General features: G+C 40.9%; 1 protein-coding gene across 2 annotated transcripts in view; it reads left to right on the top strand.

Annotated features, from left to right (window-relative positions):
* Positions 1-25,031, top strand: part of LOC125466980 (beta-galactosidase-1-like protein 2) — a 71,204-nt gene extending 46,173 nt beyond the window's left edge. For both annotated transcript variants that reach the window (XM_048562241.2, XM_048562242.2), the window contains exons 14-19: positions 3,258-3,329; positions 4,467-4,545; positions 9,015-9,102; positions 13,088-13,199; positions 22,203-22,319; positions 23,389-25,031. In XM_048562241.2, the coding sequence (XP_048418198.2) occupies positions 3,258-3,329; positions 4,467-4,545; positions 9,015-9,102; positions 13,088-13,199; positions 22,203-22,319; positions 23,389-23,472 (552 nt within the window). In that variant the 3' untranslated portion in view covers positions 23,473-25,031. The remainder of the gene's footprint in view (positions 1-3,257; positions 3,330-4,466; positions 4,546-9,014; positions 9,103-13,087; positions 13,200-22,202; positions 22,320-23,388) is intronic.
* The last annotated feature ends 343 nt before the right edge of the window (positions 25,032-25,374 follow it).

The following is a 25,374-nucleotide window of genomic DNA, read 5'->3' as shown; positions in this document are numbered from 1 at the left end:
GTTGTACATTTGAATTCTCGGAATCCCAGTGCAGCTGACTCCATGGGATTTGCCTGGAAGTTTGAATTTGGACAATGGGTAACTCTACTGTGTCAAATTCTGTTACACTTGAAAGGTTTTGACTCTCAAGTTTAATAGTTACGCAGGAAAGGTTAGAGGATTATCTGTAACTTGTATGGAACTATTAAACTGAACCTCTGATTCATTGCTGACCACCCTTGTCCTCAACCCTGTCACAGCCAAAACACAGCTCTCTAGCCCAAGCCAATACCAAGCATCCACCTGTCATGCTGCCCACCTCACTTACACACTTGCCTTTCCTTGGTCGTTGTAAATGTACCTTTTTATGACCTTTTACACTCCTGAAATGTGGCAGCATGTACCCTTAGAAAGGGGTGTCTGTAATTCTTCTCCCATTCTGAGTGGAATTCTCTCTGGTTTCTTCTGAGGGACACACCTAGGACTGGTGAGAATCAGAATGCAGGCATGATAAATCTCTGATAGCTGAGTAGATAATTTTAAACAGGCTTGCCATTAGCTGAATCTGTTGTAAAGTAACAGTCTGCAAACAGACCCCTCTGTCCAACCAGTCCATGCCGAACATAATCCCAAACTCTGATGAAGGGTCTAGGCCCGAAACGTCAGCTTTTGTGCTCCTGAGATGCTGCTGGGCCTGTTGTGTTCATCCAGCCTCACATTTTTTATAATCCCAAACTAAACTTGTCCCACCTGCCTACTTCTGGCCCATATCTCTCCAAACCTTTCCCATTCATGTACTTATCCAAATGTTCTAATTGTACCCACTTCCGCCATTTCCTTAAGATTCCACACGTGGTATTGTTTGTATTAAAAATGAAAATTGATGCCAGATCTTAAATTTAGAAACTTTTCTACTTCCGGTTAATCGTTCAATGTCAATGTCAGGAAATAGACTACCCACAATTAAGTGCCCATAACTGGAGGCTGGAACGTGCAGTATATCTGTGGTATCCATAAAATCATAAGTTGTGAATTTACCCAGCTGTGTCAAAATATAAGTATGAAGAAAAATCAACATCCATGGGCAAAACCCGCCTATCCAAGATTTTCAACCTATTTTTCAATGAGCTGCGGACATGTGAATTTCATTGTTTGTCGGGGTTTTCAAGAACGGGACCCACGTGGATATGGAGGAAGGACTATAAGTTTGCAGAGTGTCGCTCTGGCACAAATGCTGGGGAATATGTTACACTATAACAGTTTTGAAAGTGTAAACTACAGAGTGTAGCACTCAGTTATGGAGAAGTAGGTGCAGATTCTATAATTGTCTGCTATGCAACTGGATTGGCAGATTCCTGAACAGGTTTACAACAGGAGGCCCCTGTGCAGGAATCTCTAGCATGGAAGTCCTCTAAAGATCATTGTAAAATATTTAATCTGATCAAGATTGGGAACAGAGTTGCTGACTTTGATTGGGATTTCCATGCCATTATTTCTTTAATTCTAATTTGTGCTTACCATGGGGATTGGCAGTCTAGACCAAACAAATGATAAATCCTGAGATGCTGCTTGGCCTGCTGTGTTCATCCAGCCTCACATTTTATTATCTTAAATGATAAATCCGACTTGCTTTTAGCATGAGGTGGTGACTTTTTATTGGTATGTTATAGGAATGATACTGAAAAATTATTTTGAATTGGATACATTATGCTGGTTCTCTTGTACCTTTCCTTTTGAATGGGAGGCATTGGCTTAGTGGTATTATTGTGTGACTATTAATCCAGAGACCCAGGTGATGTCCTGGGGACCAGGTTTTGAATCCTACGGTGGCAGATGGTAAAGTTTGAATTCAAAAATATCTGGAATTAAGAGACTAATAATGACCATAATATTATTGTTGATCGTCAGAGGAAGAGAAACCCATCTGGTTAGTTCTTGTCCTTTTTTCCTTAGGAAAGGAAACATATCTGTTCTGGCCTAATATGTGACTCCAGACCCACAGCAATGTGGTTGACTGTTAACTGCCCTCTGGGCAATTAGGGATGGGCAGTAAATGCTGGGGTGACTTCCACATCTCATAAGCAAATACATTTTTTAAAAAGTTAGTAATTTATTAATTGAGAGTACCAAAATATCTCATACTGTTATTGTAGATGTTCTGAAACAATGACGGTTGTTAACATCCCAGTTTGATATACATTGGCACTTTTAGAATTGCAGTTATGGAAAATGCCTGTTTAAAGGGACTGTGGCTTTTAAACTGAGTGACACTTTCTCTTCGCCTAAAATTAGCCCACCAGTTGATGAAGGCTGTTAGTGAAGAATTTGTGGTTAAGGTTTTTTTTTTGCATGTTCCTTGCAAACAGGCGTTGAATGTTTCTGTAGTTATACCTGCAGATGGAGACTCGTACGTAGAGCGGTCTCACAGCACACTCTCGAAGATGCATTCACCTAAGTGGCTGTGATTTATTTGTGTCTGGACAGTGGCAGTCTGTTTTGGCTTTTTTTTCTCCTTTTGGAGAGAAAGCAGGAAGGCAAGATTAGTTACAATTGCTTTAGTAAGGAGCTGGCATAGCAACAATGAGATGGATGACTTCCATCTGTGCTGTAAACCTCTGTGGTACTGTGGATGCTGATACAGCCAGAACTGAAATGACGATCATCTCTCTTTAAGTTGATTGCCCAATTGTGAACTTCCTCCATCTTTAGAAAAAGCCTCGGAGGGTAACTTTCCTTTTTGGCCAGTTTGGACGGACTTCTAAATCTGTATCTTTGCCATGTGGTGGGCAGAAAGAGGAAGAAATAGGAACCAGAGTTATAGGATGGTTTTCTCTGGGCCCAGGAAGTTAGAAATTGGACAGCTTTAGGGAGTTGAAAGGGGACAAAATTTCAGGTCATTCCTTTCAGGTCTGCTTTTGGGACAGGAACAGTGAAAAACATTTCATCTGCATCAACAGACTTATTTGCTTTCCTGCCCAAAGTCAAGGGAATAGAGAAGGCTAATTTCCTTGCCATGTATCCCAAGTAATCCTTTAATCTTGTGCTCAGCTTTATGTTGACCATGTTTGTTTGAAGGGAGCTGAAGATATATCACATGAGGCAACTTAAAGAAGGTGGAGTGAGAAACCCTAACCGTGCGTGATATACAAATATAAAATGCTCTTGCTTAAGGTTGATCCCCTCACTGCTGTGTACTGACTCCTGCACAGCCTGTTAATCTCAAACAGCTCCTATACATTCTGTTTGCATGACTGGAATTTTTTTTTCTGATGATTCAGGTCTTTGTCGATGGCCAGTCAGTTGGTTTCCTAGATTATAATAACATAGAATTGGCAATCTCGACTGCTGTGGTAAGTGCCATTAGATATTAAATCTCCAAAATTGAACACAACAAACCCAGTGGAACATTATACAATACATCACTGTGCTGGAGTCTTACATATAGCAGGTGAGAACTGGACACTGTGCCAACAATTTTTGAACAAGTAATTATTTCCCAATATTGCACCTCATAAAAGTTGCAGCAGATATTTTGGCTTTTGTTACCGTTAGCTTCACAAAACTAGTGACTATACTGAAGGAAAGCAAGCAAGAAAGTACTTCAAATTATATCATACCATTAATCTCCCCCCAGATATCCAAAATTTGTCGCCAGTAACAATTTGCTTTGTTCTTCAGGCAGGCAGCAACTGTTTTAGGATGCAACTGGCAAATGAGATGCCTGACCAATGAACCTAATTCTCAAGCTGTTCACTGAGGGCTATGTGTTAGGCAGGGTATCAGGAGAAATTCCTGCTCTTCTTTTTGTTTTGAATAGCTACGGAATCTTATGCATTCACCCAAACAGGCTTTAAATCGCCATCTAAAGACAACTGCCTCCTCGCTGTAGGGGAAGTGCTTGAACCCACAATCTTCTGATTCAGAGGAGGTCATTTTGGAATTGCACTAGAAATATAGTTTCGGGTGGTTTGGTCATGTCAAGGAAGACAGTAAGTGTACAACTTGGCTAAAGAACCTCTGTGCGAAGGAATTGAAAATAATTATGCTAACTGACTCTAGTGGTACCATTGAAAACATTTCTGAGAGATTTCAGTTAAAGTGTAAAACACAGGTAGTGCCCAGCAGTGCGTTATTCAGTAATGGTGAAGAATCACTTCATTATAATTTACAGTTAAAATTGATGGCACAGTGCCCAGTTCTGACCTGCTGTGTGTAAGACTCCAGCACTGTGAAGTAGCATAGAATGTTCCACATGGCTTATTGTGTTAAATATTCTGTTATTCTTTTGTTAAAATGTAGGATTTCTGTACTAATCGTTGTGCAATCTTTTTGCATTGTCTGCCTTTAAATTGTTCAATTACTAAAATCCACAGCAATGTGAATCTGCAATATTGCTTAAAGCGTATACACCTCCTCAATTCACTCTGACAGCTACTTGGTGATGGCATTTTTTTGCTACCTTGCACTGAAATTTTTGTTTCTTGCAGGGAAAGCGAAATTTGAGTCTTTTGGTGGAAAATCGTGGTCGAGTCAACTATGGTGACAAACTTGATAACCAACGAAAAGGTGATTCTGTGAGGTTGCTAACAATGTAGTTAGCCCTGCTGTGTGAATGATGAGGGATTTCCAATCACAGAATATGATACAGATGAAGGGCATTCAGCAAGTTGTCTGTACCGGCTCTGAACAAAAATGTGATCCCATACTCCCAGTTCCTCCGTCTCTACCGCATCTGCCAGTGGGATGAACATTTCACTCCCAGATATCCCAAATGTCGTCCTACTTCAAGGACCATTAAGCTTCCATCTCCCAAGATTCATAATGCCCTTAACAGCATCTCCTGCATTTCCTGCACTTCTACCCTCAAGTCCCTTCTCTTTCCCCAGCCCCAGTCCCAGCCCCACCCTCAGGAACAATAACAACAATGGATAGAGTTCTGATCCACACCACCAATCTCTGAGTCCAACACATCATTCTCCAACAGTTTTGCCACCTGCAATCAGACCCACCCCATCCACTTTTCATAGGGACTGCACTCCCTGTGACACCCTTGTCCACACTACACACCCCACCACACCTAGCACCTTTCCCTTTAACCGCTGGAAGTGCTGCACCCACTTGTACACATCACCTCTCACCTCTGCCCAAGGCCCCAAACCATCATTTCGTATCTAACCTGACCCGCTGTATCCGTTGCTCCCGATGCAGAGGAGACCACATTGGAGAGACGATGTGCAGACTCAGTGACTGATTCGCAGACCGTGTGCACTCCAATCAACACCACCCTCTGGTTGCCAGCCATTTCATCTTCCCTTCCCACTCCCTAGATGACATGTCCATACTGGGCCTCCTCCCCAGTGAAAATGAGGCCATATAAAAATTGAAGGAACTTCACCTTATATTCTGCCTTAGGAGCTTACAGCCCAATGGCCTCAATGCAGAATTCAGTAGGTTCAAAATCTCCCCACTCCTGGCCTCATCTGGTACAGCCCTCCCTCTCATCCCCCACCTCCTTGACTTGACACAACCTGTCCATCTTCCTTCTTGCCAATCCGCCCCACCCTTCCCATTGACCAGTGTCCACAGCCTGCTACCACCTATCACCACCCACCTATCCCCAAAGCCACACCCTCTCCTATTTATTTCTGAGCTCTGTTCCCCTCCCCAGCCCTGATGAAGGGTCCTGACCAAATAAGTCAACATTCCTGCTCTTCTGATGCTGCCTGACCTGCTGTGTTCCTGAAGCTCCAAACTATATCGATGTTAGCATATTACAAACTGTCTTTTCCCAACAACCCTGCATATTGTCTGTTTAAATAATCCTCTTATGTCCTGAATGCCTCAGTTGAACCCACCTTCCCCATGCTGTTAAGCAGTGCATTCTATCTCCTAATTACTCGCTGTATGAATAAGATTTTCACAGCTAGCATTTGGTTCTTTTGCAAAACACTTTCAATCTGTTCCCTAGTTTTTGACTCTTTGGGAGCAGTTTCTTCCGATCTGCTCTGTCCAGGCCTACCGTGACATTGAATTTTTCAATCAAACCTCCTCCTAGCCTTCCAACTTCTTCAGAATTGAAGTTTCACGTCCCTGAAACTCTTACTATAAACTACTTCTACACTGTCCAAAGCTTCCTAAAATGTGGCACATTTGGGCAGCACGCTGGCTCAGTGGTTAGCACTGCAGCCTCACAGCGCCAGGGACCCGGGTTCAATTCCAGCCTCGGGCGACTGTCTGAGTGGAGTTTGCGCATTCTCCCCATGTCTGCGTAGGTTTCCACCGGGTCTCCAGTTTCCTCCCACAGTCCAAAGATGTGCAGGCTAGGTGAATTGGCCATGCTAAATTGCTTGTAGTGTTTAGGGGCGTGTGGGTTGGGTGGGATGCTGCAAGGGGCGGTGTGGACTTGTTGGGCCAAAGGACCTGTTTCCACACTGTAGAGAATCTAATCAACTGTATGCAATACTGCAAAGGTCTGATTAGTGTCTTTTATAAGTTTAGCATAACCTGCTTTGCCTTGTAATATAACCCTGTATTAATGAAGTGTAGAATGCTAAATGCATTATTATCTGCTCTGCCTACTTGTTTAACCACCTTTCATGCACATGTATACCCAGATGCCTGCTGATACATTTTCTTTTTGGAATCTCCACTATATTTATTACTGGCTCCCCATAGTCTTTGTACCAAAATATATCATCTCTCACTTCTCTGCATTGAATTTCATCTGCCATGCCACCTGCTTGCCCGCATCTATGTCTTTTTGGAGTTCCACATGGCTGTCTTCACAGTTTGCAGTGCTTCAAAATTTTGTGTCAGCTGCAAATTTTTAAATTGTCCCACCTTCAAAACCATAATTCCAAACCAATTTTTCTCTAAACTCCAAAACCTTGGTCTTAGCTCCTCACTCTAACTGGACCTCAGCTTATTGATCATGGACAACAATCAGTAAGATTGTGACAACACTTCCTCCACCATAATCGTCAACACTAGTGCTCCTGCATACACAGTCCACTTCTGTACTCCTTATACGCTAGTGACTGTGTGGCCAAATTCCACCCCAACTCCATTTACGAGTTTGCTGACAACACCATCATTGTACGCCAGATCTCAAACTAAGAGTGCTTAGTGGCGTGGTGTAAAGACAACAATCTGTCTGTCAACATCAGCAAAACGAAGGAGTTGGTCATTAACTTCAAGAAGTAAAGTGGAGAGCACACCTTTGTCTGCATCAAAGGTGCTAAGGTGGAGATGGTCGATAGAGTCGCGTTCCAGGGAGTGATGATCAACAATCTGTCCTGGTCCACCCACGTCTACGTGATGGTCAGGAGAGCACAACAGCATCTCTGCTTCCTCAGGAAGCTAAGGAAATTCAACATGTCCACAAGGACTGTTATTAATTTTATAGAAGCACCACAGAAAACATCCTATCTGGATACACCACAGCGTTGCATGGCAACTACTCTTCCCATGACAGCGAGAAATTACAGAGTTGTGAACACAGCCCAGTCCATCTCTCAAAGCAGCCTTCTGTCCATTGACTTCTAAACTTGTCACTGCCTCAAAAAAGTGACCAATATCATCAAAGACCCCTCCCAGCCCGTCTATATTCTCTTCCACTCTCTTCTGTTGGGTACAAGATATAAAAATTTGAATACACATGTGAACCGATTCAAGAGCAGCTTCTTTCCTGCTGTTATCAGACTTTTGAACAGACTTCTTTAAATGTTAATTCTCATCTCTTCTCTGCAGCAATAACACTGTATTCTGCACTCTGTTTTGCTGCCCTGATGCACTTTGTATGGCATGATCTGCTTGTACAGCACACAAAACAGCACTTTTCACTGTACCTTGGTACAGATGAATTAATAAGTCAATGAATCGATCAATCAACCTGTTTACCAAGATCTAGATGTTTTTCCAGATGATATAAAAACTAAGGGTTGCTATCCAGCCAAAAAAAACTATTAAACATCTCTTCCTGTATTCATGTTGCTCTTAATGAATTATGGAATAAAACAATGACTTTTCTTGCACGTATGACATTGTATTGATTGCTTTCTCGAAGTCCGAGTACACCACATCAACCACAGTGCCCTCATCAAGCTTCTCTGATACGTTTTCAGAAGTCTCCAGCATTTAATCAGACATGACTTTTCCTTAACAAATCCATGCTGTGAAAATTTATCTGATTTTGCAATCAATTGGAAATGCATTTACAAAAATACTATCAAAGAAAAGGACTAGGCCACTGTGTCTTTCAAGCCTGCCCTTCGTTCAATAAGATCATGGCTGATTTGATTTTAATCTCAACTCCATATTCCTTCATACCCTTGGATGATTTTTCATCCCTCTTTTCTTCATTTTAGTTAAAGCCCATGGGATTTCTTTTTCACCTCTGATCTCAACTGTTCCTATGCTCTGCTATTCATCCTTCATATTCCCATAAATTTTAGTTGGTTTGAAGTTCACAACACTAATCTACCAGATCATGCAGCCTCAAACACCACTATATTGACTTCTGCTGCCTCAGGGCTTCAATTTAAAACACTCCCTCTCCCTTTAACATCATCTAACTCTGCTGCAGACCACTGAGGACTTCATGCTCCTCCAGTACTGACCTCTTGTGCTCCTATCCTACAACTCCTCCCTTCAGCCAAATCAGCCTTCTCCTAGAATGCAAGTTGTTTAATGACTTGTACTGTGAACCGTGGTCATCTAAAAATATTTGTTCTTTAGAATTCACTAAGTGATAGACCATTGTGACAGTGTGGCATCCCTACCTTTGAGCCAGCAAATCTTGGTTTAGGTTCCACCTAACATGGAGATGTGTCATAATCACGAAATGATTATTCAGGGATGATTTGACAAAAGTGAACAAAAGAAAACAGAATCACTTCATGACATCCAGAATCCCTTTCAAGACTCCCTGCATTTTCCTGTGATCAGATTGCTAATACTCCAGTTCAAAGTGAGTACCACTTCATTCAATCTGACAATTGGGTTTAAAAAGAAACTTGTTTGTTTTGATTTTTCAGGTATCATAGGTGACATCTTTCTGAACAAGGAACCTTTGAAGGACTTTACGATCTACCCCTTGGAGATGAAAACAAATTTTATTGAGAGGTAAAATATCAGGATTTCACCACACTTTGCGGTTTATGTTGTGCAATCCTTCCAGCAATTCTTATAAAAGATACTTTTTGAGCATACTAGCTCGGGTCCTCTGGACGAAAAGACAGAGCCACCAGAAGTCCCAACACAGTGACTGTGCAGGAATTGCCCAGGCAGTTTTAGCAGTCAATGGTCAATCACCGTGCATCCAGAAATCTCCAGCAATGCCTTGAGTTAATGTTGCAGATTTCAGAAGGCTTGCCTGGATTGTTAGTAGAAAATGTGCGATTAAAACTAGCTCTAGCTCGCAATACAACTGGCCCCAATCCAAATTAGCATCCTACCTCCCTACTTTAAATAGTTAGCGCCATCACCCCACCTCTTTTCCCCCAACCCCCACCACTGTCTCCTACCTCCCATCACCCTACACTGTTGCTCAACCCACTTACAAACCTACTCGTTGATACATTAAACCACATTGCCGTCAAGACGCTGGTAATTTTTAAACTTTTACTAGCATGCAAGAATATGGGAATTAGGACCATGAGCAGGCAATTCACTGTTCAAACCCACTCTATCTATTTAATGTGATCCTGGCTAATCTCGTCCTAATCTCAACCCGACTCTCCTCTCCTGTCTGTTCCCTGTAGCCTTTTATCCTACTTTGACAGTGCAGTTCCACTGGATACTGAAAAGGCTGTGGGCCCTGACAGTATTACATCAGTAGTTTTGAAGGTGTGCTCCAGGACTTGTTTGACCACAGTTAAACTGTTCCAGTACTGATACAATATTGTCATCTACCTGACACTGTGGAAAATTATCCAGGTATGTCTTATCCACAAGAGCAGGGCAAACCCAACTTGGTCAGTTACAGCCCATCAGTCTACCCTTGATCATCTGTAAAATAATGGAAGGTGTCATCAAGAGTGCTATCGAGTAGCATTTTTATTTAGCAGTAACCAACTTACTCAACTCGGTTTGGATTCAGCCAGGGCCACTCAGCTCCTGTCCTTGTTACAGGCTTGGTTCAAACATTGGACAGAAGAGCTGAGTTCCATAGGTGAGGGGAGAGTGACTGCCCTTGATATTAAGGCTGTAATTGACAGTGTGTGACATCAAGGAACCCTAGAAAGACTAGAATCAATGGGAGTCAGAAGGAAAACTCTACTAGTTGGAGTCATACCAGAAATAACAGAATCTGGTTGTGATTGTTAGAGATCAGTCATCTCAACTCTAGAAGTTCCTTGGGGTAGTGTCCTAGACCCAAATACATACAATGCCTTCGTCACTGACTTTTCTTCCATAAGGACAGAAGTAGGAATGTTCAGTACCATTCCACACAACTAAGATACAGAAGCAGTGTGTGTCCAAATGCAGCAAAACCTGGACAGTATATAGATTTGGGCTGACAAGGGGCATGTAACAAATGTGCCACACAAGTGCCAAGCAATGAGCATCTCAACCAAAAAACTTACCATTGCCATTTTTAATGGCATTACCATTGCTGCATTCTATACTATCAACATTCTGGGGCTACCATTGATCAGAACTTCTAGCCATATAAAAACTGTTTACCAGACCATGTCTCCCTGACTTCCCAGAGCCTGCCCACTACCTAAAAACAGTGTTGTAGAAACTTGGCAGGTCTGACAGCATCTGTGGAGAGGAAATACAGTTCATATTTTGAATCCAATTTTGAACAGTTCTGAGGAGACAGAGTGCCAGGTGCCATCTCTATTTTTACCTGCCATGTGTTTGCATTGTCAGATTCCTTGCTAGTGGAGAGGCGAATTAGAAGTGCAATTTTAATAGTACAAGCTGGTGTAAAAATGAAATACAGATGCATGGAAATAAATTAATCTCAATTGAAGGACGAGATTCAGAACTTTCATTTAATGCTTACGTGCAAACATATGAAGCAGAAGTAGGCTATCCAGACCCCTAGCTTGCTTGACCATTCAATAAGATCATGACTAATCTGATTGTAACCACAAATCCCCATATTTGTCTACCCTAATAACCTTTCGCCCCCTTGCTAAATATATTCATTATCTGCCTCTGTACTAAAATTATACAAGCACTGTGATTCCATTCAGAGATAATGGGAACTGCAGATGCTGGAGAATTCCAAGATAATAAAATGTGAGGCTGGATGAACACAGCAGGCCAAGCAGCATCTCAGGAGCACAAAAGCTGACGTTTCGGGCTCTCTGATGAAGGGTCTAGGCCCGAAACGTCAGCTTTTGTGCTGCTGAGATGCTGCTTGGCCTGCTGTGTTCATCCAGCCTCACATTTTATTAACTGTGATTCCATTGCCTTTTTCAGAGAGAATTTTTATTTGGTCTTATGGGGATATGCGGTTACGGGGAGAAAGCAGGAGAATGGGGTTGAGGAACTTACCAGCCTTGATTGAATGGTGGAGCAGACTTGATGGGTTGAATGGCCTAATTTCTGCTCCTATGTCTTATGGTCTTAGAGTCTTGACCCTCTGAGGAATAAAAATCTTGTCGCATCATTGATTTATGCTGAGTTTAGATCCCTGTTTACAGGTTACTCCACAATCCTTGAGAGATATTGTGATGAACAGTGGGAGGAATCTTGAGTCCCCACTGCTAAAATCAAATTCAATCACCCCAGCCAGTGCTGCTATCACCTGCCCGAGTTTGAATACCTATTTCTTAATTTCGCACACTTGTAACTCTTACTGATATGAGAGCATGCCACCTTTATGCCCTCCTCATTTTGAATTGAATCCTGACTGATCATGAATTAGTGCCTAATGAGTAAATAAAGGACCCCTAGGAATTTGATCAGTTTATTGAAAGATTCTTGGCTATTTAAAGTAAAATGTATGTCTTCATTCTTGTGTTAAAACCTTTTTTTCTTGCAGTAATCTTATCCATGATTTCCTTCTTAGATTCTGGACATTCTCCTTCTCTGTAGTGCCTCTTCTGTTTTGGATATTAAGCTTAGACTAAGTGACCAATGTGATATTTTAGAGCTGAGTCTGTTTCTATTCTTGTATAGTACCCATTTGTTTGTATGGGCATACATGTGTATGTGCACACAATTCTAGAAGCAAACTCTGCAATTGGCCTCGTTGTCTGTCTCTGGTTTAGGGATCAAGGAAAGCTCAGTAGAAAGCTTAAGAGCTTTTCTCAGATGCTAAGCTGGTGAGACCAGTTGCAGCGTCCTTGCAAGAAAAGCATCCTGGCACATCTCGATCTAGCTTCATCCAGCACTCACTTTGTCATTGCAGTTCTACATACTAGTCAACTCTGGGACTTCCATTCAATTGTCACATAGCATTTAGATTACACCACTGAGAAGACAAAGTACTGTAAACCAGGAGATTTCTTCAAGAATACAGACTTTAAAGTAGCTTATATACTGTTCTAATTTTGTTACAATCGCAGTGCTACCTAAGACAACATTTGATACATGAAGAAGGACTAGAATTTAGGATGTCTTGACGATGATGCAGAATAACCATCAAAATGTAACCTAATTAAGAAATAGAGGTTATCATAACAAATGACTCCAGACAACATCTGTTTTCCCTGTCACAGAAGGAGGGAAAATCGTTTGCATAAAGATCAGCTTGGGAGGCAGGGCCTGTTCACCTGTAATGGAATGTATTCTTTTTTAGTTGTAGAAGTGACAGCAACACTGTCTGTCTAGAACAGACTTGCAGGATCAAGGTGAGAGATAAGCACCAATCACCCAGCAGGATGCTGTCAGGAAATGCATTTGTAATACTGTTTACTGGACAAGCCATGTGGCTGTCATATTGGCAATTAAGCTGGTTTACTGCATCTGTGACTTGTAAGCTTAGTGCATGAGAATCACTTTAACCTTGCACTTGCACTTGCTGTTTGTTTGGCTCAAGTCTCGCTTCAATGAATAAGGGTTCTGAGATCTGTTCAATGATAGTTGAATTTTGGTTGTTAGGAATAACGCTCTCAGCTTTTTTTTCTTTGTCTCTTCTGGGTTGAAGTTTCTCAGCCATCCAGTTGAATGCTGTTCCAAGTAATCCGACTTTACCTGCATTTTTCTATGGTATACTATACGTGGATTCGCTGCCTTATGATACCTTCATAAAACTTAAGGTGAGGAAATTAATTGTGACCAATTCCACACCCTGTTTTGGGTAGGGATATTTAAAACAAAATGGACAACTTACATCCTAAACACAAGACTTGTTGAATAATAAAGCAGTTGGAAAATTAAAATGAAACAGCAATTTATCGAACTAAAGGTCAAATTCAGCCCAGCATTGGCAGGAAATGTGATTCTGTAGCTTTTAAACAATTTTTTTTGAAAATGAAGCTTTTAGAATTTTAAAACATTGTAGCTATGGTTGAAAGTCTGGCACAATTGAATATTCATTGTGTGGCATTTTGAGTTTTAAAAAGTGTCTCTGTTCTAACTGAACTGTTCACTGCATTTGTTTATTATGTTACTGCTCCTCTGATGCTGACACTTTTTTCTTCGAATTTTCATAATATTGTCAAATCGGCTGTTTTTATTTTCCCTTTTACTCTCATTTACTGCAATTATTTAAACTCAGTTTAGATCAGAGCATGTATTTTATTGATCCAGGCTTGATTCATTCTCCTTGCAGTTTGTCCCATGAGCTGAGACATGACAGAGACTATCAAGGGATAACAGAGGCAGACTGAGGCAAGAAATCAATTTAGATCAATCCTATCCATTTCTTGTGAAGTTTACTTCAAATCCCTGTAATTTTATATAATCTCACTTAGGGCTATGCTTATGTCACCATTCATTGTTCAGTTTTTTTTTGAACAATAAACAGTAGCTTAAATTTTAAGAGATGGTAGCGCCTATTTTGTGTTTCTTGTCCCTGGTGTTACTGAATGAGCCAGAGCAGAACAGGCACAGGAAACCCAGATGACGAGTCCACATAACTGACAAAACCCACCAAAATTCTAAAAATAAATATAACTTAATTGCAAATTTAGTTTACCCTTGGAGCTTCTCCTTTCCTTGCAACCTTCCAGGAATGGGTATAATCTGCCTCTGATGTTCATTGTTAAATGATTCCTTGATACAAGTAATCCAAAGGAACCAGTACTTTAACAAAGTGCTGGATCGAGTTAACTGTTTTTTTAAAAAATGTTTTTGATGCATTTTTTTTGTTGGTTGTTCATTGTGAGATGTGGGCATCACTGGTTTGGCCAGCAATTATTACCCTAAAGAAGATGATGATGAGCTTCCTCCTTGAACCACTGCAGTCCTTTTGAGAGTAGGCACAATGCAGTTGGGGAGTTCAAAGATTTTGACCCGGTAGTATTAAAGGAAGTTGAAATTGTCTGTGGTTTGGGGAGGAACTTGCAAGTAGTGATATTCATGTGCATCTTCAGCCTTTGTCCTTTTAAATGGTAGAGGCCCTGGTTTTGGAAGCTGCTGCCTGAGGAGACTTGATGAATTGTTACAGTGCACCTTGTAGATGGTACACCTGTTGCCATTATGCATTGCTGGTGGAGAGAATAAAAATTGTAGTTTTAAGATGTAATGTCAGTCAAGTAAGTTTGTTTGACCTGGATGGGGTTGACCTTACTGATGGCCCTTCAATTGTGAGGAACAGCTGATTCCTGTCCTCCCTGTCCATGACCCTTGTAATCTTATACACCTCAATCAGATGTTCCTCCACTTTCTCTGCTCGAAAGAAAACAACTGAAGCCTACCTAGCCTTTCTTCATAGTGAAAATACTCTAATCCAGATAACATCCTGTGAATCTGCAATCATATCCTTCCTACAGTCTCGCAACCACAACTGCACTCTCAACTCCAGCTGTGGCCTAACTGTGGCTTTGTATGAGTCCAATGTAATTTACCTGCTCTTATAATCTGTGACATGATAGATCCAGGCAAGTGTCCTGTCTGCAGTCTTAAGCCCCCTATTAACCTTGCCTGCTGCCTTCCAGGATCTGTTGAAAAACACCCCTAAATCTGTCTGTTCCCTGGAGCTCCCTAGCATAGTGTCATTCACTTGAATATTCCCGCTTGTCTTGTGATGCACTTTGGATGAAGCAACCTCTCACACATTGGGGTTAAATTCCATCTACCATTTATCTGTCCATTTGAGCAATCCATCTATATCTCCATGTAATCTGAATCCTTCCTCTGCATTAACCACCTCGCCAATCTTTGTATAATCTTCAAACTTACTTATTGTTCTCTTCACCCCCAACCCCCATACTGTTCTCATCCAAATCAGCTTATAAAAATATACCATGCACAATGAGGGACTGAGCACTGATCCCTGTGGTTCATTCCTGGACACGGGGCTCCAGACACACTGCTTTCTATTATCACCCTCTGTGTCCTGCCACAAAGTCAATTTTCTACCTGTCTTGCCAAGTGTCCCTGGAACCCATGTGCTTTACCTTCTTTATCACCCTCTCATTTTGGGACCTTGTCAATGGCTTTGCTAAAATCCATATAAACGACATCAACTGCACTACTGCAGCTACACATTGGATCACCTTGCCCAGTGATCCTGGCATGCTCTTCACAGGATTTGAAGCCCACATCAAACATCCTAACTGAAGATTTCATTTTGGCGAGTGCTTGTTTTGACTGCCATGAGAGCACACCCCAAATTGGAGTTATCTATAGAAGATTCACTATGATAAACAAGTGTTAGCATTCAGCCTGCATGATTAGCCCAACTTAGTTGTGAACGATTCACTATAGTTTAGTGGTTTGGTATATCATTTCAAATGAGCACCTATGTCTTGAGATTTGATCTTCAGAAGTTTCTGAAAGCAGGTCAAAGCAAGTGGTTAAGCGTCTTGGCATGAAGGTAGTACACAATTCATTAGTTACATACAAAGCACAGAAAATAAGCAGGACTATTCATCCGAGACTTTCAGTTTGGTAAATAGATGTACTCTTCTTTGTTTCCAGATTGAAGTTCAAAGTCTCTTGAAGTTTATGCTTGATTTTCCAGTTCTTACATCTATCTTCAAAATAGACTGCTCGTAGAACTCCCTAACAGCCCTGCGGTGTACCTGTATCGCATGCGCTGTAGTGGTTCATTAAAGTGGCTAGTAAATCCAAGTTTCCTAGAAATTTTAAATTTGAAAACTTCCTACCTTCAACATTGCTTTCTTTCTTTACCTCATGAGAACTGCTGGTTCCTTGCTGATTTGTGAACAATTCACCTTGACAGCTGCTAGCCCTGTTAGAGAGCTACTCAGCAGGAATGGGTTGCATTCCTTCTGATAAGTACACAGTCAGAGTGAGGTACATATTATGCCTGAGTAGTATCCAAACAGTTGTGAGTTATTATTAATTCTCCTGTTCCATCCATTATGCTCCTTTTAAAAGCTAATGCTTTGACCAGGCTTTTAGTTGTCTGTTTTGATGTATCTACAAGGGATTTGGTGCCAGGTATTGCTTATTAATTTTTTCCATGAAAGGCTGACACATGTCCTAGAGCTAATCTCCTGCATGCTGTGTCTGAAAGTAAGTTGTTGATTTGGGTGTAACCATCCAAAATGCCCTTTATTCTCAAAAGCTGCCAGCGGACTGGAAGACCACAAATATAATGTGTCTATTCAAGAAAGGAAGTGGTCTGAAAGCAGGAAATTATAAGCTAATCAGTCAAATATCTGTACTTGAAAAAGTGCCAGAATTCACTAATAAGGATAGCAGTCAAAAATAGAAAGGCAACAGCATCTGTAAAACTGCCAATTCTGAGGAAGGGTCACTTGACCTAAAACGTTAACTCTAATTTCTCTCCACAGACCTGCTGAGCTTTTCCTGCAATTTCTATTTTTAACTCTGATTTACAGTAACTGCTGTTTTTTTGGTTTTTAAAAACAATAACAGGCTGTTTTTAGAGAATCACATAGTTTTCATGCTGTTGTTGCATGATTACAAAGTATTTGACAAATTATAACAACCAAATTGGTAAGATATAGCAATTTCCAAAGGCATTCAGTAAAGTGATACTTTACAGTTTACAACACAAGGTAAAAATTCATATGTTAGGGGTAATATGTTCAAACATTGGCTAACAAGAAATAGTGTGTGTGCGATAAATAAGTTAATTTCAGTTTGGCTGACTAGTTAGTCTAACCCTAACACTATTGCAGGCATCACTATTATTGCCTCAACTGTTTACAATCCATTTTAGTTAACTGGATGAAGGGACAGAGCCTTGTAGCTGCATTTTCTGATGAAACTAAAAGCACTGGGAAACTTCGCTGTAAGGAGACTATTTAAAAAGACATTAATTTTCGTCATTCTAAAGACAAGACAGAGCCCAATTCTGTGATACCTACTCCACTTTTCATCTTGTGGGCTATTTTATGACTCCAGTATAAGGGTATGAAGGGCGAGTCTGCATTCAGCAAATCTTGCCTGCATTTAAAACCTCTCCACAATTTTGATGGAGTTGGCTTCTGCATGAGACATGCTAGATGGCTCCTCAAAGGAGTTGTAAATTAGCAGGAATACTTAATCTGGACTTGGGAACGTTTGACAGTAAGGTTTTAAAGCTGTTATCAGCACTGCATTTTATATTTAAATGATGTGTGATTTATTTGTTAATTCAATGATAATGTTGGGGCTTTGATCTTAAAACGTAAGTGGCAGTTGAATTGAACAACATTCTGAAAATGCTCACATTTTAGAGCCTGTCCTCGATAGGAGAAAGTGTTCTTCTGTGTTTTGCAGAATGTGTGTGGGTGATCATGCATTTTGATTTTTTGCAGTTATTCAGTGTCCTAATATAAAGGACAGACTGGTGGGCAGAGGGGGTGGGGTGGCCCTGTTGGTGAGGAATGATATTCAGCCCCTTGCGAGGGGGGGACATAGAATCAGGAGATGTAGAGTGGGTATGGATAGAGCTGAGAACTCCCATTAGGGTCTTTCTACCCTTAGAATTTATCTACAGCCCCCCCAAACGCTAGTCAGGATGTAGAGTGCAAGTTGAATCAGGAGTTGAAATTGGCCTGTTGCAAAGGTACCACTACAGTTGTTATGGCAGATTTCAACATGCGGGTAGACTGGGAGAATCAGGGTGGGACTGGACCCCAAGAAAGGGAGTTTGTGGACTGCCTCCGAGATGGATTCTTAGAACAGCTTGTACTGGAGTCTACCAGGGAGGAGGCAATTCTCGATCTGGTGTTGTGCAATGAACCGGATTTGATCAGGGACCTCAAAGTAAAGGAGTCATTAGGAGGTAGTGACCATAATATGATAAGTTTTAATCTACAGTTTGAGAGGGAGAATCGGAAGCGTCAGTATTGCAGTTGAATAACGGGAACTCTGGAGCTATGAGGGAGGAGCTGGCCAAGGTTCAACGGTACAATACCCTGTCAGGGATGGCAGTGGAACAACAACGGCAGGTATTTCTGGATATAATGCAGAAAGTGCAGGTTCAGCTCATTCCAAAGAGGAAGAAAGATCCTAAGGGGAGGTAGGGGCGGCCGTGGCTGACGAGGGAAGTTAAGGACTGTATAAAGATAAGAGAAGTATAACATAACAAAGATGACTGGGAAGCTTTTAACGAGCAACAGCGGATAACTAAAAAGGCAATACACAGAGAAAAAATGAGCTATGAAGGAAAACTGGCCAAAAATATAATGGAGAATAGTAAAAGCTTTTTTAGATATGTGAAAAGAAAAAAAAGTTAAGACTAAAATTGGGCCCTTGAAATCAGAAACTGGTAAATTTATTATGGGAAACAAGGAAATGGCAGAAGAGTTGAATAGGTACTTTGCTTGTGTCTTCCCTAGTGAAGACAGATCCAATCAGATGCAATAGTGGCTGAAGGACCTGCGGTAATGGACAAACTGAAGGGTATTTATATTCAGCAGGAAATGGTGTTGGGTAGACTGTTATGTCTGAAAGCTGATAAGTCCCCGGGACCTGATGGTCTGCATCCCAGGGTACTTAAGGAGGTGGCTCTAGAAATTGTGGATGCATTGGTAATTATTTTCCAAGGTTCTATAGACTCAGGATCAGTTCCTGCGGATTGGAGAGTGGCAAATGTTGTCCCACTTTTCAAGAAAGGAGGGAGAGAGAAAACAGGAAACTATAGACCGGTTAGCCTGACGTCAGTGGTGGGAAAGATGCTGGAGTCAATTATAAAAGATGAAATTACGACTCATTTGGATACCAGTAACAGGATAGGTCAGAGTCAGCATGGATCTACGAAGGGGAAATCGTGCTTGACTAATCTTCTGGAATTTTTTGAGGATGTATCTGTGAAGATGAATAGGGGAGAACCAGTGGATGTAGTGTACCTGGACTTTCAGAAAGCCTTTGATAAAGTCCTGCATAGGAGATTGGTGAACAAAATTAGGGCACATGGTATTGGGGACAAAATACTGAGTTGGATTGAAAATTGGCTGGCTGACAGGAAGCAAAGAGTAGTGATAAACAGACCCCTTTCGGAATGGCAGGCAGTGACCAGTGGGGTACCATAAGGTTCGGTGCTGGGACTGCAACTGTTTACGATATATATTAATGATATAGACAAAGGCATTAAAAGTAATATGAGCAAATTTGCTGATGGCACAAAGTTGGGTGGCAGTGTGAAATGTGAGGAGGATGTTAAGAGAATACAGGGTGACTTGGACAGCTAGGTGAATGGACGGATGCATGGCAGATGCAGTTTAATGTGGATAAATGTATGGTTATACACTTTGGTGGCAAGAACAGGAAGGCAGATTACTATGTCAATGGAGTCAAGTTAGGTAAAGGGGAAGTACAGCGAGATCTAGGTGTTCTTGTACATCAGTCAATGAAAACAAGCATGCAGGTACAGCAGGCAGTGAAGAAAGCTAATAGCATGCTGGCCTTCATGACAAGAGGAATTGAGTATAGGAGCAAAGAGATCCTTCTGCAGCTGTACAGGGCCCTGGTGAGACCGCACCTGGAGTATTGTGTGCAGTTTTGGTCTCCAAATTTGAGGAAGGACATTCTTGCTATTGAGGGAGTGCAGCGTAGGTTCACGAGGTCAATTCCCAGAATGGCGGGACTATCATATGTTGAAAGATTGGAGCGACTGGGCTTGTATACACTTGAGTTTAGAAGGATAAGCGGGGATCTGATTGAGGCGTATAAGATTATTAAGGGATTGGACACTGGAGGCTGAAAGCACGTTTCCGCTGATGGGTGAGTCCAGAACCAGAGGATACAGTTTAAAAATAAGGGGTAGGCCATTTAGAACAGAGTTGAGGAAAATCATCTTCACCCAGAGAGTGGTGGATATATGGAATGCTCTGCCCCAGAAGGCAGTGGAGGCCAAGTCTCTGGATACTTTCAAGAAAGAGATGGATTGAGCTCTTAAAGATAGTGGAATCAAGGGTTATGGGGATAAGGCAGGGACGAGATAGTGATTGTGGATGATCAGCCGTGATCATAATGAATGCTGGTGCTGGATCGAAGGGCCAAATGGCCTACTCCAGCACCTATCGTCTATTGTCTGTCTACTGAGCCTTTGAAGAGCTCATCCCAGGTTCCACTTGGTAAAGAACCAATGAATGTAATAATGACATGAACCAATGTTTGAAATGTTCATAAAATTGTCAGTTGCGAATGGCTGTACTTGACTGTCATTGAAAGCTTTAATTCTCTTGCACCTCTCAAGCCTCAAGTAATATTCAAGTAAACAAAATTGTATTGAAAAACCACTTGAAAGTAAGTTATGACATGCTCATGATTCAACTATTACAAGTATTGTGGACTGAGAGGAGAATAGTGAAGAACTACAGGAGGAAGCGAACAAGACTAGATATATAGGCTGGTTGATTAGACAGATGTGGAGAAAAGCAATTTGACACATTGTTAGAAAGAATGAAGAAAGGCAAAATGGAGGGATGGGTAAAAAGGTGCAATTCTACTATAGTAGAAAGTTGTGATAAACCTAAGGGGAAGGAATGGCCTAGTAGTACTGTTGCTGAACTGTTAATCCAGAGACCCAGGTAATATTCTAGGGTCCTGGGTATAAATCCTATCATGGCAGAGAGTGGAATTTGCATTCAGTAAATATCAAGAATGAAGAGTTTAATGATGACTCTGAATCCGTTTTTGGGGGAATGCACCCATCTGGTTCACTAATGTCCTTCAGGAAAGGACACTGTTATGCTTATCTGGTCTGGCTTACATGTGACTCCAAAACCACAGCAATGAAGTTGACTCATAACTGCGCTCTGGGTAATTAGGAGCTGACAGTCAATGCTGGCCTAGTCGGTGACAACCTTATCCCGTGAATGAATAAAGAGGGGGAAAAAAAATACAAAGCACTGCTTCAACCTCAGCTGGAGTGTCGTGTCTAATCTTAGCACCACACTTCAAGATAGATATGAACCTTTTCTGTAAGCTCTCCAATGCTTTCAACAAGTGGTTCTGAAGAGGAGGACCTCAGTTGATGTTCTCAAAAGGTTCTCCTTAGAAAAAAAGTTGAGAAAAGTGATAGAGTCCAAAGTCCTGGTAAGTCTGGATGAGGGATGGAGAGAAACTGTTCCATTGACGGATGGTTTGGGAAGGAGAGAACATTGATGTAAAGAAATTGGTCAAAGAACAAAAGGCACAGTGAGGGGGAAAAGTAGTTTTCCCTCAGTGAGTCATTCAGAGCTAGAATTGCTGCCCAATGGGTGAAGGCAGATTCAGCTGGGCTTTCAAATGGGAATTGAGAACTTCACATGAAGGGAGAAAATTGCAAGGACCTTTAGGGGAAAGACAGCAATGTGGGACTAATTGAGTTACTTTTGATGAGTTAGAATGGATATGGCAGACCAAGTCGTAATCTTCAATGTTTTAACCATTCTACTATTCTAATCAATGATTAGGTTCAACAATTGTATTTCCAGCCAGTTCCTCAACTTTCTGTCCCCCTCTTGCCCGTTCACCACTTGTCTTTTTGTGAAACTTTTACAATTAACAGCGAAACAAAAAGGACTGTGGATACTGGTAAGCAGAAACAAATCAGAAGTTGCTGGGAAAACTCAGCAGGTCTAGCAGCTCTCTGTGGAGAGAAAGCAGAGTTAACATTTCCAGTCCAGTGACTCTTCTGCAGAACTGATTTTATTTACAATCAAGTTATTTTGTTTACTTGTAACTTTCAGGGCTGGACAAAAGGAGTGGTTTTTGTGAATGGATTGAATTTAGGCCGCTACTGGGAAATTGGCCCACAGCAGACACTATACATACCAGCCCCGTGGCTACAGCATGGCAGTAATGAGGTAAGAAGTGAGAATGGAACTGTTTTTCCAGCTGTTAGAATCCATTACTATTTTGTTCCCCTCCTATTAGTAAAGGTTACAAAGGTCACAAGTAAGATTTTTTTTGGATCAAAGTCATCTAGAAGTAGTGACCGTATATTTACCTGAGCTTCCATATTGCCGTATTCCCTATTTGAGCAGAAATTGTGGGGGAGCTGTCCCCATGAACCTTGAGCTTCATTCTCTGAGCTCTGAAGCAAAGTTTCACTGTAAAAATTTTAAACACAAAAATCCAAAATTCAATTACGGTCTTTGTTTGAAACACTCCTCAGCATTTGATTTTCTTTACTTCATTTTCTAACCCTGTTTCACTCTTTTTTTCTGTTTTGTTATTGCCCAAAAAAATTAACATCCTCGTGAATGAACACTGTGATCAGTGCCAGCATCTGAAAAATAATAGTCATTATTAAACTTGAACAAACCCAACATAGATTTTAAGCTATGATCATTGGCTGAACAGTATGGAAGTTTGGGGTTCACAGCATTATAATTGGTGATTCCATGTTAGCACTGTCACCTTTTTTGAGTTAGATACCCAGGTTTAAACTCCTACCTATGACCAAAATTCACTATTTAGGTTAATATTTGTGTGGTATTATATTTTGAGGTGTTAGCTTTCAGACTTGCAGCATCAGAAGGTGGTAGTTACTGCTGGGAGAGGTTATGCAATACATCAATTTAGCCCATCTAGAGCTCCTTATGACTCTGGGATAGATTAGTTATTAGCTCTTGGAAGAGCCACAGATTGACCTTTTTTTTGGGGGGGTGCGTGGTGAGTTGTGGGGTGTGGTCTGTGCTCAGTGGCTAGGTACAACATACGTAAGCTCCTCTGGAATTTAGACTGATCCTCCTTTTTATCTAAATCATCAAGGCCTATTTGAGTGGAAAGACACCTCATCATAGCATTTTGCTCAAAAGTAACAATCTCACATTTTGCTGTATCAACATTGAACAGTAAGTTTGCACCACAGAGTCCCCTTACCTTTTTCATCTGTAACTATGATTTCTCATCTTTCCCTTTTTAAATTAGATTGTGGTTTTTGAAGAGAGCAAAGCTGGAAGAACAATTGAGTTTTTAAACAAACCTGACTTGGGACCAGCTCAACATGTATGAAGACGAGAACACAGAACTTTTCTTGACTCCTTCTAGTTGGCTTTTTGGTCGAAGAAAGCATTCAGTTGAACCAACGTCTGGTCAACACCACATTCAGGTTTTGGAATAAAGCCTTTATTGGAAAGTACCAGAATAACTTGTGATTCACTTGGATTGATCTATTACAGAATTGTATAAAGTTTAAAATTACTCTGATTAGAAGTGTAGAAATGCCTGACACTGTTCTGAAATCTCCTTTCCCACTGTTTTAGCAAAGTGGTTAACATGTCTAAAGTTGTTGTGCTGCTACCTTTGCTGAATTAGTGGCTGGAAAAATTACAAATTAGTGTCGTTTTTAATGTAATCTGTGTTACTAATCCATTTTGGGACTGAAATTGGCAAAATTAATTTACTTTTTATAATCTCATTGAAATCCATTTCGCCTCTGTTTTTAAAATTTTTTCTTATTACAAGTTATATTTCAATAACAGATATTTGAATGAGTTCCCCATTCAATAACATTTATATGTTATAACATGGTGTGAAATATAAAATATGCATAAGAACTAGGAGCAGGGTTGGCAGTTCAACCCCTGGAAACTGCTTCACCATTCAATATGATCACGGCTGTTCTGGGGCCCTTAATGTCCAAAACCTTTCTGTTTTCTTGCAAGTCACTAACAGTGCCCTCTTGTGTCTTGCAGAAGTTTTTCCTTGCATTAAGTTGGTAAACTGTTTGGAATTTGCCATTCTAGCTAGTGCCAGGAGCTGATCACTGTCCTGCAGCACTGTTCTTTGGTGACACCAGATTTTTCTGTCCATGGGGGTTGTTAATGTTTTGTTGACTAACTCAGGACGAAATGCTGAGTCAAGTAGGTGAGTTCAAATTTGCGTGAATTATGTGATGGTAGCTTGTGTCGAAAAACTGCTCTATCTTGGTGACATCAAGCCCCAAAGTCCTGAAATGTTGTAGGGGAGTAGTTGGAGAAATTTGAATCCAAATTGAAGACATGAGGAATTACTTGACAGAAGCTGACTGGATAGGTATCAGTAGCATCAGATTAAGGCAAGTCCATTTGAGTTGACAACAGAGGAGAAGTACTGGGGGAGAATGGTGTGCTCAAAAACTGTAGGAGAGAACAAGTGGTTACCTTGGGATAACTCTTACAAAAGATGTAATTGAAATGTTCCTAATTAAAACTATCCTCCATTCATCTGTAGGATAATTTGATTTGATTTATTGTCTCAGTATTTATTATAAATACAGTGGAAAATGTTGTTTAACAGTTTTGGATTTTCATTCCCCATTAGCTTTTTATCTTCCTCTTCAACTTGCTCTGTATTCCTCCCATAGAGCTGTATTTTCTTCTGTCTCAATTGCTTCTGATAAAACATACCATCCTCATGTTTTACATGCACCACTCAAATTTAAATGCTGCTCAAATTTGTTAGCTGTCAGAACTTCTGTATCTGCAAATTTCATGTTGCCCTAAAGTACTGTGACAAGGAAAAAAGTTATAAATTTTGCACAATTGAACAAATGTTTGAGGTTACAAATAAAGACCGATCACCACCCCTTGTTACGGTGTTTTAATTTGCTTTTTTTTTCCTAACTTTTTGTTGCAAACTATTCCCAACAGCTCCTTGGAGTGGTGACAGGGGTCTAAGAGGGAAAGTCTTCTTTAAAGCTAATTAACCACAACCCTCTTCAGCCTGTATAAAGAATAGGAGTAAGAGTCAGAACCACACCCATCTAGGTCAGCTCCTGCAAACATCTGGAAAGTGTAACATTCATCCCTATTTTCTGTTCAATGATTGGCTGTGTTCTACCACCTGGCATGGCTGCATGAAGGCTGACCCTTTAGATTCTAAAGATCTTTATTGATTCTGCAGACCGAGCTAAGGAACTTAAGCTGGTTAAGT

The sequence above is a fragment of the Stegostoma tigrinum genome, chromosome 32 (assembly GCF_030684315.1).
Source record: "Stegostoma tigrinum isolate sSteTig4 chromosome 32, sSteTig4.hap1, whole genome shotgun sequence".
Classification (NCBI taxonomy): Eukaryota; Metazoa; Chordata; class Chondrichthyes; order Orectolobiformes; family Stegostomatidae; genus Stegostoma; species Stegostoma tigrinum.
Note: the sequence above shows the minus strand (reverse complement) of the source record. Positions and strands in the feature narration are given on the sequence as shown.